Here is a 16978-nt window from a genome sequence, read left to right on the forward strand (position 1 = left end):
TGCTGAAATTATAAAAAATGTTTATATAAAATAATCACTCCATTATGTATCGGAAATTAATTTGTTTCAACATTATAAAGTCTTTTATCCTAACTTTCACATCACCTGGAGGGAAAATTAGATATCATGTGATTTTTTTTCATTAAAAAAGCATACAAGAAAATAATACTATGAAACTAGAGCTGTGCATTAAAGGTATTAAAATCATCCTGAAGCATGTCCTGAGTTAGAATCAAGCACTATTAAAAGCTACATCAGTATTTTTGGAGCCTGAAGATATCACTTGGAAGATTATGGCTCCAATAACAAATTCTCTTTGCAGATCATCACTCTGAAAGCAGCAATGAAACAAAATTATATTAAATCCCAATTTGGGAATCAGTTTACTTACCCAACAGGATCTTTTTTGTTAGTGACATGGCCACAGCTAACTCTAATTCAAGTAATGAAAGTTCCCAGTGTTTGATGATGGTCGTGAAAGACCTCCACTGCTACAACCTGAAAGGCAGCATCCACTCTGTCATATCATGTGGAATATGACCCAATACACCAACTCATGAAGAGAGACAAGGATAGTAGAAAACACTTACACAGAGCTTACTAAACAGCCAGGTGCTGTTTTGAACACTTTACCTCTATTCATTTAATTGTCATAATAGCTCTAGGAGTTAGAGACTGTTTTTATCTTCATTTTATAGAGAAACTTAGTCACTTGCCAGAGTTCACTCAGTAAAATGGTGGAGGAAGGACCCAATTCCTGCTGGCCTGACACTGGCATCTGGGCTCTCTCCTCTGCCCTTTAGCTCCAGGTTTGCTTCAAGACTCTAGTAATTCAGTGATGGCTGTAACAACAGGGATGAACAGTTTCACTGCCTGTTCACTAGTGATGTAAACCTAGCTCTGACTCTCCATACAAAAGCATTTACTGGTTAATATGGGTATTTTAGCAGTTCAATCTTGACCCTGCAGCATAATACCAAAGGCGCAATTCTATCAGACTATTTACTTTTAGTTCATCTCAACGTGGAGCCTAAAATACCTCAGAAGTGGCTCAATCTGATACTGTGGAATTTTTAAGACAGCAGAACCCATACCACTACATTTACCACACTTTCTTTAACATTTGTGCTTACACCTAAACTTCCAAAGTTCTTACGTCTGATTTGCTCTTAGTGAGTTCAACTAATCTCCTTTTCTAGTTCCAATAAATAAAGCATACCCAGCAAATGCTGTCCAAGGCTAGTTTGCAGACACACATCTGAATTTAGTATCATTCTTGTTCAGATCAGATATCACGGTAAAGGCAGAGCCTTTCAGGTGGCCTGCTTGGCTGCCCTTTGCTAGGAGTCTTTTTGGTTTTCTCAGTTTCACGATAAGATAAAGTGCAGCAACATGTTACAGCTCCCGCAGAAACTGTACAGGGGAGATTCAAGTTGTCACACAAGAAGCCTCCCCGACTGTTGCCCAGAGGATATTCATACTTAAATTTACACTCATTTATACCTCACAATCCTTGAATAGCCAAAAAAAGAAAAAGAAAAAAAAGAAAAGCCACAATAACTAGCAGTGGTCAAATAAACATATTTCAACAGCAGGATTATAATAAATAACTTTAGCTTAAATAGCAGGCAATTTAAACTCTAAAATGCCTGGAATATATAGAGGCAAGGAAGGCAGCAGAGTACTTTTGTGATCTCCCAGAATCTTCTTGTGAAAATGGTGAGAACAGCTAGGACAGAAAAGGAGAAATTCTACAGTCAACATCTTTACCAAAAAAAACTAGGTAAAAACACCCGCTGGAACTCTAGAATAGTGATTTCTCACAGGGCGTGCCACGGCACGCGTGCTGCAAGACGTTGTACAACGTGCCGTACCTGACTCTTCAGTCAGGGGCGCTGACCCCTTTTCTCTTAGATTGTTAAATAAAAAAATAACAACAGCCAACACAACAACTGCTGTCCATTGTGAATGCATCAAAATTATACCTATTTTTTGTCAGATCAGCAAAAAGTATATTTTGTGGTGTGCCACACAATTTTAATAATTAGTTCACGTGTGCCATGAGATGAAAAAGGCTGAAAACTGCCGCTCTAGAACACTAACAGGTGGGATCTACCTACTCTTAGGGACAAGGTGGGGTGACCACAACTGTGCTGACAGAGAGAAGGCTCCAAAAGGTGGAATTGTAGGGTCAAAAGAGCCAAGAAACCTGGAAATCACTAAGTCATCGATCAAAGAAAGCCCCCGACCCTCGAAGTGAGAATCACATGGGGGGCACTGAGAGGATGACTCACAGGGTCCCTTTTGCCAATGAGTGCAAGGAAAGATCTGGTCTCAAACCCTAAAGGCCTGGAAACACCCAGCAGAACCTCTTTTATAGAATAGACGCCACATGGGGAGAAAATGTCAGGGGTCGAACACAATATTTGTGTTAAAAGACAGCTAGCTAGCTGCTCAGGGTGACAATAGCTGGGTCAGGATGATGTTTCATGTATTACTGAAATTGAGACCACGAGACATTATGTGCTGCCTCCTGTGATACATTAGGAAGTATACTGCATTCCCAATGGCAAGTATTTTTGCCAAAAAACTTAATACCCGAGTCAAACCCAGCCTCTCTACCTAACTTCTAGTTTATAGAAAATATAGATGGGAAAGGAACATGCTAAATAACACAAGAAAAATGCAATCAGCCAAATGTTGGACATTCTACAGGATAAATTAAACTTCTCTCCTCAACAAACAAATAGCATGATGATGGGGAGTGAGGGGAAGGAAGATCAAAAAGGAACCAAAGACACACCAGCTAAAGGAAATATGCAGATTTTGTTTGGACCAGGCATTGGACTGAATAAAGGAATAACTGTTAATGTTGTAGGTGTGATAGTGGTATTGTTGTATTTTTTTAAAGGCCCTAATCTGTTAAAGATACTTAAAGAAGCATGTACCAATGTGATATGATGCCCGGGATTTACTTTAAAACATTCCTGGGGTATGTCATGGCAGCCTGAGCAAGGCGGGGAATTCTGTTCCAAGGTATCTTTAGCTCGGCAAGTAATGCTTGCCCAGAGTTATTTTAAATTTTCTTTATCGATTGTTTTAAAGAGCAAGAGAAGGGGGAGAAAGAGAAATACTAATTTGTTGTTCCATTTATTTATGCATTCCTGTATGTGCCCTGACCTCGGATCAAACCCGCGCCCTTGGTGTATCAGGATGGCACTGTAATCAACTGAGCTAGATGGCCAGGACATCGGTAAGCGTCATTTTAAAATGCTCTTAAAAATTCTTCAATTTTTTTGTGGGGCAATTGTCATGTACTTTAGGTTAGTCTATTAATAGAACGACAAAACTAAAGGTGAGCATTATTTGAAAATGTTTTATAAAAAATAAGTTTTTGTAAATTTGTGTCAAGTTTAAAACATTCTCCAAAGAGAAAGCTTCAGGTGACACAGATTTTCCAGGCCAGGCATCCGTGTATGGTATCATTCTTTCGAACACTCTCCTGTTGCGCCGACAGGAGACAAACCACATTTCCAAGATTGTTAAATTATTACCTAGGAAAGTTTTGGCAATTTTCCATTCAGTCACATTTTCCAGTCATTTGGTTCTCCTGTTTATAGACCTAGTTGTTCAGTTTTAGCCAATGTCCAGGAGGGACTCAGCTCCAGGCAATTCTTTGTTTTATTTCCTTCAATTTTGACAACTCTGTGAGTTAGCTATTATACAATATTATCACAGCCTACTGCTTTCTGACTCATAGTGCCCATGAGACAATTCAGGAATGAACTTGGATTAGAATTTTATATAGCATAGTGAGTTTCCTAAAGGTTTTGGTGCCTATTTGTCTATAATCTGTGAAGATCCTTTTCCTTTTCTTTACCACACAATATGTTATTTAAATAGTTCAAGTGCCCTGCAATGTATTTCTACAATTTTCCTAGGCACTGGCAACTGCTGTAATGAGAATTAGATATCTGACCTTATCTGGCAGGTCCAACCACGGTGCTGATCACAGCTGACGACTCCTCTTTTGCTCCATCTGCATTATACGGCTTGCTTCCTTGGTTTTTGAACACGGGCCAGCTCTTCTCAAAGATCTTCCTCTGGGCTCTAAAATTCATTTGTTCTCTATATTTACAAATGTAAACACTACATAATTTTCCCAAGTGACTGAATCACCTCAAACTATCTAAAAGGCCCTGGCCAGGGAGCTCAGTTGGAGTGTCATCCCTATACGCCAAGGTTGCGGGTTCAATTCCTGGTCAGAGCACATACAAGAAAACCAATCAATATATCAAGAAGTGGAACAAATCGCTGTTTCCTCTCTCTGCCTCCCTCCCCTCTTCCTCTCTCTCTCTCAAATCAACTAAAAAAAAACATACCTAAAAAGGATTTCAAAAGTATAAATGATGTGATGACATTCTGTAAGGTGTACAAATGTCTAATCACTATGTTGTATATTTGAAACTAACATTATACGTCAACAATTAAAAATAAAACTAAAAAAAGACAAAATAAATCAGACAAGAAAAAGTGCACATAATTTGGGAACCACAGACAGCAATATTGAGCCCGTGGTAGGACAGCAGGAGGCAGAATGGTAAAGGGAGATTTTATTTCTTGTTTCCAAATACGTACACAGACTCACTGATGTAAGAGTAGGAACCACTTTCCATTCTACTTAGGGGCTGCGGAAGTGACCCAGAACTCTTGTCTCAGCTTTCTCTCCTCCCCATGGAGGTATGCATACTTGTCACAACTTTTTCAGATGATGCAGAAAGATGACTAGATTACCTAAGTGTTTGGGAACCACTTTGAGCTCTTTGTTAGAAGGATGTCAGGTACGAAGTCAGCTGGATGTTCAGGTAAGAAGTTACAGGGCATCATATAGTTCTCAAAGACAGAGTCAAACTCTTTGTATGTCAGGTTCTATAAAAATCGTGAAGAAAGCATCTGAGTGTTAACTATTTTGAACTTATTTAAAAGCTTGGACTTCCTTAACATATCTTTGCAGTTAGGGGTATTCAAACTTTTGGCATCTCTGGGCCACACTGGAAGAAGAAGAATTGTCTTGGGCCACACATTAAATATACAAACACTAACAAAAACAAAAACAAAAAATATCTTATAATGTTTTAAGTAAATTTATGATTTTGTGTTGGGCTGCATTCAGAGCCATCCTGGGCTACAGGTTGGACACCGCTGGGCATAATATATATGTAAGGGACTTGATATACATATATATATATATATATGTGTACACACACACATATAAATAACAAGTCCCTTTTTGATCAGAAAGATTAAGCACACCAGTGTTAAGATTAGCTAATAGAAAAGAAAAAAAAATACATCTAAAATTCTAAATTGATTAAAGACATAAATAGGCATTGATGAAGATCATCAGTATTATACTTAAACTAAGAGAATCAATGGGAGTGGAGGAGGGATGGGCAGACTGAAGAAAGGACAGATCAAAGTGTAAGCTTCAAGCATGAGACTGAAGAGGAAATGACTCAGCCACAGCGTAGGGAGGGAGTTCCAGTTAGGTGAGTTGTAGGTAATAATATGCCTGGGAAAGCTCAGGACCTACAGAAGACAAGATTCGAGAAGCTCATTGCAGAGTGTCCTCAGGAGTCATGGACACAAAGCACAACGTCAAGAGTGTAAAACATATTCTCCCAACAAAGGAGAAAATCTTGGTGTCTTTTATTTTTAATACTTGGGGCAGTTCTGGTCATTGAACTATAAGAGAGAACTGGTATAGTGGTAGCAAAAACTAATAAAAAATGATTAAGGGGAAGGAAAAATATCCCTATCAGTTTAGTCTAAATATAAGTTATTCATCAAATGTATACTGGGGATCTCATGGTCCCAGACACTGGAGGTACAGCTTTGAACAAGAGGGCTCGGGTGCTCCCCTCTAGGAGGCAATCCTGCAGACAAATGACTATGATTTGGGAAAAACATGGCCAAAGCTTGCACTGACATTAACAAAAACATAATTAAAGTGAACGTACACATGGTCAATAAGAAATCTTCAAATAGGGAGCACAGTAGAAATTTTAAGAGACGGTTTTAAGACAGATCCAGACAGATACTAAGGAAGGCAGGGTGGCTTGTGCTAAGTAATTTGCCTAAAACTAGACTGGAAAGTCTGTGAGGGCAGGGATTATGTCTGCTTGGTTCACAGTGGATCATTAGGGACTAGCACAGTATCTGAAAAACAGTAGCCAATCAAGGAATTTAAAAAGAATAAGTAAATGAATGAAGCAAAGACCTGCAGTACCTGCTCTGTGCAGGTGCTAGTAAGAGTTTCCTGACCAGTCTATGGACAATTTAAATACTGTAGTAAGTAATAGGAAATAAGCATGAGTACTATTAGGATGGGGTTTCTAAGTGATTCAGAGATTTGGAAAGCTTCTTGGAGGAATTAATACTTGGCCTGAGTTTTGAAGGAAGAAGGTATGGAAAAGCACTGGGCACAGCATGTGTTAAATGCCTGTGGAATGAAACACCATTATGCATTTGAGGAACCAAGAACAGTTCAGTTTGGCTAGAGAGAAGAATGGGGTGACATGATGGTGTGATGATAGATTAGGTGATAGGAGCTTCTAGAATCTGAAGGATCTTTATATGCTGTGCTAAAATTTGGGCTTTGTTCTAAATCTGATGATCACTAAAGATTTTAGACAGGGAGTGACAGGATCAGATCTGCCTTTTGAAGATAACTCAGGCCATCGGTGGTACTGGGAGGTGGAAGAATAGGTGTGGGAAGGTTTTAAATAAGACATGAATGGAGATAATGGAATAGATATGAAAGACAGCACTGAAAAAGAGATTGGATGTGGGTGACGAGTGAAAGAAAGGGACCAGAATGACTGCCAGGCCTCAGGTTTGGATGTAGTGCCACTTAAGACAGATAACGGAAGAGAAGCAGAGTTTTTTGGTTTTCTGCAGGTAAAGGGGGAGGAAAAAAACGATTATAAACCTAGTCTTTACTTGAATCTGAGGTACCAGTGGGAAATGTAAGTGTGCAAGCTCTGCTTCTTTTGATGCCCACATCATGGAGGTCAATCACACCCTCTCACAAACGTTTCTTGTTGTGTATAGGTCTTGAGACAGCATGGGATTTCTGAACTTTTACGTGCTAAGAGTCCCCTCAAAAAGGAACAGGGGGCCTCTTAAGCAGGTTGAATGTTAATCATTTTTAAATGGAGAAAGAATCCTTAATAATACTGTAACCTAAGACCTAATTTCATATATAAATAAAACATGGCAGCATGGGTAACAAGTCTAATCTGTTTTCTAAACCAAAACAGGAGAGCAGATATGATAGAACAAGATGTATCTCTTTATCTCTTTAAGATTACACTCTGAGTGGGAGCATTTGAGATCTTGCTCCCAGCCATGTATTGTCAGCTTGGCTCAAATAAACTAATAAAAATTCAAAAAGAAAAAAAGAAAAAGAAATTATACTGAGTGGTCATATATATTCCATAGTAAAAACTTTATTTGTAATAGAGAAAAAAAATGTAAAAATGCAATCAATTTTATATGCAATTTTATTGCACAGCTGTTAATTATTAAACCTTTTTCTTACGATGTTGTTAAATATTATTTTTGTTCTATTTTTCAACCAAATGGTTATTAGCTGTATTAACTTACAGAAACTTACTAGTTCATTAAGGCTGTTTCCTGGCAATCTAATTACATAAGATCACACACAGTATGGTACTTAAGGTTAACCTTGTCTTTTATGTGTATATTATATTCGCTCAAACAACATTTAATGACCCAAAAAAATGTCTTTAGCCCTTCATCTGGAATTCTAAATTGTATTCACGATGCATTTTTTAAATTTCCATCAAAAGATTCTGGTATGAATTAAGTACTTGTAAGCTCATTGACTTATAAAACATCAACTTGTTAGTCTAACCAGTCCCCTTCAAAGTTATCTTTCTCCTTCTACCCAGTTTAGAAAGATCTAAACTTTCCTCCTTTTTCACACTGTACTGGGACAGAATGGACCACTTCAGAAGCTTCTGAGGCTCATGCTTTTCTACCACAATTACTTTAGCAAACCTGGTTCCCCTCACTTCTGCAATGTGCACAGTCAGCGATCAGAGTTTGCAGATATGAACTTATTCATCACCTCCCCATCTCTCAAGGGAAAAAAAATGAAAACAATAGCTCCTGTTCCTCTCCCCAAACCCCAAAACACAACCCGTCCCATAATTAGAAAGAGGGGAGGCAAAGTGGAACAAGTTGCGATGGGTGACCAGTAGCGCAGCATTGGGACCAAAGTCTGGGCTCGAAACGCTGACGGGGTATCATTCATCACCTCCGGAAGAATCTGGGCTATTTGCGCAAAGAGAACGTCCCCAAAGCCCCGGGAACTGACTGGTGCTAAGAACCAGAGAAACAGCGAGCGACAGGCAAAGAGGCCCAACCCACTAGGACTGCTTGAAATACGCAAGGAATGCAAAAGAAACGTCAGGAATCCGGGACCGGCTGCGGTTGGCCAGAGCGACCGCCAAGGTTAAAACTAAGCTCCAAAGGCAGGAACGCCGCGGAGACCCTTGGCAGGGGATAGGCGCCTGTGAGCTGTAAGCGAGGCAACCTGGAGACCCACTCGCTCCCGAAAGTCGGAGTCTGCAGTCCTCTGACCGGTCCGGGTGGCTGGAAACCCCGAGCAAGTCTGGGGGCGGGCCTAGGGGCGGGGCCGGGGCTCCACCGCCTCTAACGGCAGGCCACACTGCGCCCCCAGTGCGCCTGCGTAGGGTGAGGCCGGACTCTATTTGGCTACGAGGCGTGCTGCGGCAGCGGCGTTCTGTACCCGGCATGCTGCGCGGGAGCGACGGCACTACGTCCGTCCCTTCCCAACCCTGCCCTCTCTACCCCCTCCTTCCAGGCCCCCCTATCCCTGCTTTCCTTAAAGTGAGTGAGTGAGACGGGCAGATGGAGGAGGGACTGTAATGGCGGCGGCCGGCAGCTCCCTGCTCTGACCCACGGCAGGCATTCAGCAACTATCCCCTCCCCGCCCCACTCCCAGCTGGCCTCCGCCCCGCCGCCGGAGCGGGGCCATCCTCCCCGGCCCTTCCCCCAGCTGTCGGCGTCTCGCCCTGCGCCCCGGCCGGGGCCCCACACACAATGGACGAGCTCGCCGGAGGCAGTGGTGGCGGCCCGGGGATGGCGGCCCCACCACGGCAACAGCAGGGACCTGGGGGGAACATGAGCCTTTCGCCAGGGGGCAATGGAGCGGCGGGCAGCGGGGGTCCTCCTGCCGCCGAAGGAGCGGGTCCAGCGGCAGGCCCCGAGCTGTCCCGGCCGCAACAGTACACTATCCCAGGGATCCTGCACTACATCCAGCACGAGTGGGCTCGGTTCGAGATGGAGCGGGCGCACTGGGAGGTGGAGCGAGCCGAACTGCAGGTACCTTACTGGGGTCGGTGTGCGGGACGGCTGCGGCAGCGGGGTTCCCCGTGGGGGGTGGGGACGGGACTTCCCTCATTGGGATCCCGCGGGCTTGGGAAGACCAGCTGAGCCTACCTGCGCGGCTGCGGGGCGTTGGTTCTGGCCGCAGTTCCTGCTTGAGTCCTCCTCCCCCTTTCCCGCAGAAGCTAGTTCCCAAACCCTCACTAGCTGCGCGGTGCGGGCTTCCTTGGGGCAGCCATTTTGGCTTTTAGTATGGCGTCTGCGGGGGCTCCTCTGGAGGCGGCCTGCCCGGGCCTCCCGGGCTTGGGACAGAACTCCTCTCTGTGGGAGAGTCCGGCGTGGGGCTCCTGAACAGTGAACTTGCTTTGTGTTGCCTCTTGAGATGGAGAACCCGAGGATGGGCATTTTACCACCTTTTCCCGGATCACCCCCCTTTCCGATTTGGGACGTCTGCCCCCCTCCCCTGGAGTTGGTACGCACTTGCCGCTTGACAACCACGCTTCCTTCCAGGGCTGCTACCAAGCACAATGGCTTGCCGCTGACCTGTGAAGTTTTTATTTCCCACCGCCAACTTTAAGTACCTTCACCTGAGATGCTGCCCTGTGCACTTAGATTCCCCTTCAGTTCTTCTTTAGTTTAGGGACTGACTCATCAAGCCTTCTTCATAGGCTTACCTCGTGGATACAGCGGGTTCGGTTCCAGACCACCGCAATGAAGCGAGGGGCAATATTTTTGCTGTTAGAGGGGCTTGCCTTCAATATGTAAAAAACGCAGTTCTTTGAAGCGCAGTAAAGCGAAGCGCAATAAAACAAGGTATGCCTGTACTGAAATTTTTTTAGGGTACCCTTCACCTGGCCTTCTCTTCCTCTATCCCCTTTTTTTTACCCATAAGAAGCCAAACCAGACTATCTGTGTTGTCTTTGTGAAAGGACTGAAAAAAATTTAATATTAGCTGGAAGTAAAATGTTCTTTTGTCACGTTACTCACAGAAGTGAAGCAAAATTAAATATCTTCAAGATCCCTCATAATTAAGCCTGACTCGATCCTCTTAAGTTGAAAATTTGATGGGCTGGTTTATCTAACTTTTAGAAGATGTTGGTAGTTTATGGGTTCATGTCTTGGATTTCAAAATGTCTATATATTTTTGAAAGACTCGTTCAACATTTAGGGATATTTGTGTTTATTTTTAAATCCTTTCCAGGTCATATTTAGGCTTAGAAAAAAAAAGCATGCATCTAAATAGTGTTGCACCTGTTCTTCAGATTGATATATATATATTTAGAATGTCAGCAGTATTGTTCGCTGACATATGTCATTTATGCCTATGGTGAATAGTTGGGAAAATTGGTTTAAGTAAGGAATTTTGGATTAACTTAGAAAGGATGTACTCAAAGAAGTATATATCTTTTCAGTTTGATTTGGAACTAGTAAACTTTGAGTCTACAAAGTAGGTAAAGTTAAACTTTTAAAAAATAATACTTACATATCTTGATACTTTATCAGGTTTTGCAAAAGTTATAAATTAACACCTGTTAGTCAATTCAATGTTTTAGAATCGTGCTTTGATATGTTATTGTGCTTTTGAAAATACAGCTTGCAAAAAGCTTAAGTCAAAATTGTCTATTGTTCCTTTTAACTTGTGTATGTATAGTCTGCTTTAAAATACCTGGGATTTAGAGTTCTGTTGATATACAACTTTCTGTCACACCATGTTGCAAATTTAACATTCTGTGTGAGTGAAGATAGGCATTTATTTGTGATAATTGCATTTGCGAATGCATGGAGGCTTGGGCTCGCTAATGCTTTGCCAGCTTGAAATAATGTTATGACTTCTGTACTGTTGTACGAAAGCTTGGATTCTACCACTTTTCAACTTAGCAATTACATTAGTCATTCATAAGCTTTGGTAAAGTAAGTGGCAGAGAAAATGTCTTTTGTCTAAATTAGTAAAGTATATACATTATGAGGTCTGTATCGTCTGTCCTAGACCTTGTTTTCTCATCTAGCTCTCCCCTTGACAGTAACAGAAAAGTCTTTAAAGGAAGATTCCTTTTACTTGTTTGCTTGCTTTCAGTTGATCTATATTGGTATATTTTGATATAGCCATTATAAGCTGCTTTGTTTGTTTATTATGAACAAGTTCTACAGTGTTGTAGACTCTTAAATTTTTCCAGGGATTTTCATTCATTCACACTAATTTTTTTGGAATAAAATGTTCACAATTGTATTTATACGCTCTTGTTCTATACATTTCTCTAAAATATTTTACTGGGTTACTTAATTAAGAGGGTTTCAGATTTACTTCCAGTATGTTGAATTTGCTTTAAGCGTACTCAGTCTTTAGTAAGATTTCTTGTACACACTTTAAAATGTTTGTGTTGAATAAAATCTTAATGGGAAGGTTTAAGTGACACATCAGTGGATTTAAACTGTAAACTTAAACTTATTTTTAAGAAAGGTAACGAGACAGCTTACAAATTATATAGAGTCTTGGGTACACTATATGTGTTTATCTACACATATAAAACTATTCAATAATGAATACAAAGACGCTAAGTTAGACCTAATTTTGATGTAAAATTTCAGTATGGAATCATGTGTCCCTTGGCTTTGGAAAGGATTTGAAACTGGAACTGTGCAGTTTGTGGTTTTTTTCTTTTTTTTTCTCTGTAAAAGGAATTTGGGGTAAAGGTCTGTTTTAAAAACTTACAATTAACCAAAGGATCATGTCTTAAAGCTCTTTTTCTCTTTGTGTGGGTTCCTTATCTTGGATTGAGGTATTTTAATATTTGTTAGTAAGGCTCTGAGACAGTGATTCCTGAATGAGAGAGCTAGCCAGAATCACTTGTAAAACTTTTAAAAATATGCAGGCCCTCGCCTTGTACTCCAGAGATTTGGTCTAGGACTTGGAAAAAGTGGGCTTTGTAGGATTTTAGCAATTCACGTTATATAAAAATTATAACTTCCATTACACGGCATTACACCCTTATGTAGGTATCATTCCTATTTTACAGATGGGGAGACAAATTTATGTTAAGTAACTTTGCCAAGGTCTATAAAGTACTGGGGCTGATATTTGAAACCAGGTTTGACTGAATTCAAAGCCTTATTCTTAGAGTTCTTATTACCACTTTTGTAACCTGTGTTATATGGTCGTCTTAGCATTTTTCATAGAAATGGAATCTTCCCTGTAATTCTTTGTCTATCATATTGTAGCATATACCACTTCAGTACATTTCAGCAAAGTGTTTTTGAGCCCCCATGATTTATGAAGTATAATTTGTGTATATTGTAAACATGTCCTTATTTTTTTTTTCTGTAGTTGATATGTAATAAAAAATGCACTTCTGGCATATACAAAATGCTTGTTTTGCAACTATAAAAATATGACATTAGATAATACATAGGAAATATAGTCTAAGAATTTGTATTCTAGAATTGCTAATTCTCTGGCAAATATAAAAATTTTAATTAGTTTTTGTGTTTGCACACTCTGGCATACAGATTTGTCATAACAAGACAGGTATTTTCTACCCAACAATCTTACCTTAATGGGAGATATTTTGCTCACAGTTAACTAGATTTCTTCATTATTAAGGTAGGAAAACTTTGTTTTTCATGCACCCCTTACTTTTATTGTCAACATTTTCTTAGGGTAGTCAAGAATAACATTTTACAAATTCTGATGTTTTTCTATTACAAGATTTTTAGTATTTCACTATGAAATTACAAAAAAATAAGAACAGTATATAGTGGTTTTGTATAAAGGTGCTTCCTTTATTCTGAGAATTTTAGCTTCATAAATTTTGCTGTTATGCAGAATCCTATTTTAAATGATGGTGACAGTAGAGTAAAAAATATTTGATAGGATTGGATCTACAACCTCATGTCATTCTCTGTTTCTTTTTGTCTGCTTTATAGGCTTCCTTTTTGCTCTACTGAGCAAACTGTTCCATAACACCTATCTAAACACTTTTTAGAATGCTCTCCTTCTGTTGTTAGTTGCCAAATCCTTTACATTGCCAAATCCTGTGGCCTTCTTATAGACCATATAGACCTAACAGACATTTTCTGCTATTGACTATTTCTTCCTCAAAATCCTCTTTGATTGCACTAATTCCCTATTTTCCCTTTGGTCCATTTAATCACTTTTCTTCATGTGTTTTCTCTTCTTTGTTCTTAGTTGTTATTACCTGGTGTTCTGGTTTTCTTCTTGTTTTCACTGTATATTTCATTTGAAGTTAGATGTTCAGCTATCACTTGCCATCTTAATACTTATTTATTATTTATCGTTCACTAAGTGTTATTTTGATGCCTCAGTATTTATTAATTTAATCCTAAAAAAAAAAAACAACCCAGTAAGGTTGGCACAATTGCTTTCTTTTGTTGTTGGGTGGTTTTTTTTTTCTTTCTTATTTATTTATTTATTTATTTAGATGCCAGAATAGGAGCCCAGAGGTTAGATAATTGTCTGTTCAAGATAGTGCAACTAGGAGGCAGTAGAAGTGGCATTTAAATCTGGACAAATTGCCTTCAGAGGCCATGTTCATAACCACTTTGTATCTTTGGCTTCCAGATATCAGACATATATCTAACTTCCTGTTTAACTTTTTTTAAAGGTTATTTATTTATTTTTATATAGAGGGGAATGGAGGGAGAAAGAGAGGGAGAGAAACATCAATATGTGGTTGCCTCTCACTTGGCCCCCACTGGGGACCTGGCCGGCAACCCAGGCATGTGCCCTGACTGGGAATCGAACCAGCGACCCTTTGGTTCGCAGCCCATGCTCAATCCACTGAGCTACACCAGCCAGGTGTTTTTTGTTTGTTTGTTTTTTTAACTTTTCTATTTCAAATTTAATATATCCATTACTCAGTTCATCTCACATGCCTGCCATACCCTTCCATAGAACACACTTAACTTGCTTATTCCCTTTATTCCTTATTATAGTAATGTTTATAATCATCCTCCCCATCAGTAGACAGTATACAGGTCCCCCTGTGTATGCTGAGTCTTTGAATTTTGTTGATCTAGTATAATTATTCAGTGAATATATTTGAGTGCTACTTTGTGCTAGGCCATGGGTATGTTGTGATCTTTGAAGCAAGGACCTTGACCCCATGAGCTTGTACTCTAGAAATAATAAAATGTGATAAACCAGAAATTAACAAGATGACAAATAAATGGTGATGGGAAACCTGTGTGGATAATGGGCTTTCAGATAAATAGCTAGTATTTATTGAGCTTTTATTATGTGCCAAGTATTATTTTGAGTTCTTAATACATATCTTAGATCAATGGGTAAATGAAACATTTTTGCCTAGAATGACCCTGCAGCCTAACCACTGACAGAAGGAGATAACCCTGATTTAATCTGTGGTTTTCATTTCTTTACTAACACCATCTTAGTTTTAGGTTGCCTTTCCTGCATGAATTCTCTGGAGTAATCTCCCCATCCATGCCCCTCTCTTAACAGTTTGTACATTATACTGTAAATATGATTGTATTACATATACCCTTTAATTTTTTTTTTTTTTAATTCTCACCTGAGGATATGTTTCTTGGTTTTAGTGAGACAGAAGGGTAGGAAAAGAGAGGGGAATGGGGGAGGGAGAGAGAGACAGACACACACGATTGGTTGCCTCCTTTAGGCGCTGTTAGACAAGGGATCAAATCTCAACCTAGGTATACGCCCTAACTGGGAATCACACCTGCAGCCATTTGGTGTACGGGACAATACTCCCAAGTAACTGAGCCACTGGGCCAGGGCTCTTTAATATAGAGAGTTTTAAGCATATAGAAAAATAATATAGTATCTGTGACCTCCCACAAACTTGCCACTCATCTTAAACAGTAACCTGTCATGACCAGTCTTGTTTTACTTAAACTACTATCCACACCTCCCAGTCCCAAATTATTTTGAAGCATATCTCAGAATCATATAATTTCATCCATGAATATTTCCATACATATCTGAAAGGACTTTAAAAGACAATTACAATACCATTATAGTATATACCAAATTGTTAAGAAAAATGAATAACTTTAAAAGTTTTTTAAGTGTATTTTATTGATTATGCTATTACAGTTGTCCCAATTTTTTTCTCCCCTTTATCCCCATCTGCTCCCCACCCCCTCCTACCAGCACTCCCTTAATTCATGTCCATGGGTCATAATACAAGTTCTTTGGCTTCTCCACTTCCTATACTATTTTTTTTTAATTTTTTTTTCAGATTTTATTTATTTATTTTTAGAGATAGGGGAAGAGAGGGAGAGAAAGAGGGAGGGAAACATGGATCAGTTGCTTTTCACATGCCCCCATCTGGGGAGCCTGGCCTGCAACCCAGACATGTGTCCTGACTGGGATTTGAACTGTCAACCTTTTTGTTCTCACGCTGGCACTCAATCCGTTGAGCCACATCAGCCAGGGCCACTTCCTATACTATTCTTAACCTCCCCCTGTCTATTTTGTACCTACCAATTATGCTATTCCATGTACCTTTTCCTTCATTCTCTGCCCTCTACCTCCCCACTGATAACCCTCCATGTGGTCTCTCTTTCTGTGATTCTGTTCCTGTTCTAGTTGTTTGCTCAAATAGAACAGTTGTTTGTTCCTGTTCTAGTTTGTTTTTGCTTTTTAGGTTCAGTTGTTGATAGCTATGAGTTGTCATTTTACTGTTCCTATTTTTGATCATCATCTTTCCCTTAGATGAGGCCCTTTAACGTTTCATATAATAAAGGCTTAGTGATGATGAACTCCTGTAACTTGACCTTATCTGGGAAGCACTTATCTGCCTCTCCAATCTAAATTATAGCTTTGCTGAATAGAGTAATCTTGGGTGTAGGTCCTTGCCTTTCAGGACTTTGAATAGTTCTTTTCAGCCCCTTCTTGCCCGTAAGGTTTCTTTTGAGAAATCAGCTGATAGTCTTATGGAAACTCCTTCATAGGTAACTCTTTCTTTTTCTCTTGCTGCTTTTAAGATTCTTTCCTTATCTTTAATCATGGGCAATTTAATTATGATGTATCTTGGTGTGTTCTTCCTTGTATTCAATTTCTTTGGGACTCTCTGAGCTTCCTGGTTTCCTGGGAGTCTATTTCCTCTGCTCTTGGGCTTTTAGATTGGTGAAGTGGTCCTTCATTATTTTTTCAAATAAGTTTTCAATTTTTTGCCCTTCCCCTTCTCCTTCTGGCACTCCAGTGATTCAGATGTTGGAATTTAAAGTTGTCCCAGAGGTTCCTCAGCCTCTCCTCATTTCTTTGAATTCTTGCTTCTTCATTCTGTTCTGGTTGAATGTTTATTTCTCCTTTCTGGTCCAAATTGTTGATTGGAGTCTCGATTTCCTTTCTGCCACTGCTGGTTCCCTGTATATATTTGTTATTTCACTTTGCACAGCCTTCACTTCTTCCTCTATTTTGCGTCAGTACCCAACCATTTCTGTGAGCATCCTGATTACCAGTGTTTTGAACTCTTCATCTGATAGGTTTGCTATCAGCTTGTTGGCTATCTGCTTGTTGCCTAGTGTTTTTTCTGGAGTTTTG

At 39.9% G+C, this 16978-nt stretch overlaps 2 protein-coding genes and 1 non-coding gene across 12 annotated transcripts in view; 1 reads left to right on the forward strand and 2 right to left on the reverse strand.

The window, feature by feature from the left end:
* The window catches only part of AP4S1 (adaptor related protein complex 4 subunit sigma 1), a 41766-nt gene extending 31213 nt beyond the window's left edge, over window positions 1–10553 (reverse strand). Inside the window, exons 1-3 of one of the 9 annotated variants that reach the window (XM_053928724.2) lie at window positions 9553–9903; window positions 3980–4110; window positions 392–498 (exon numbers count right to left, since the gene is read on the reverse strand). The gene's annotated coding sequence lies outside the window, so the exon portion shown is untranslated. The other 8 variants (XM_024551353.4, XM_045188273.3, XM_053928725.2 and 5 more) reach the window with 8 other exon arrangements.
* Window positions 8009–8136, reverse strand: LOC112296627 (small nucleolar RNA SNORA66). The gene has a single exon (XR_008427441.1). It is a non-coding gene; the product is annotated as a small nucleolar RNA SNORA66 (small nucleolar RNA).
* STRN3 (striatin 3) overlaps window positions 8805–16978 on the forward strand; it is a 112833-nt gene continuing 104659 nt past the window's right edge. The window contains exon 1 of one of the 2 annotated variants that reach the window (XM_024551349.4): window positions 8805–9435. In XM_024551349.4, coding sequence (XP_024407117.1) covers window positions 9154–9435 — 282 coding nt within the window. In that variant the 5' untranslated portion in view covers window positions 8805–9153. The remainder of the gene's footprint in view (window positions 9436–16978) is intronic. The other variant, XM_024551350.4, reaches the window with a different exon arrangement.

The sequence above is a fragment of the Desmodus rotundus genome, chromosome 7 (assembly GCF_022682495.2).
Source record: "Desmodus rotundus isolate HL8 chromosome 7, HLdesRot8A.1, whole genome shotgun sequence".
NCBI classification, from domain to species: Eukaryota; Metazoa; Chordata; class Mammalia; order Chiroptera; family Phyllostomidae; genus Desmodus; species Desmodus rotundus.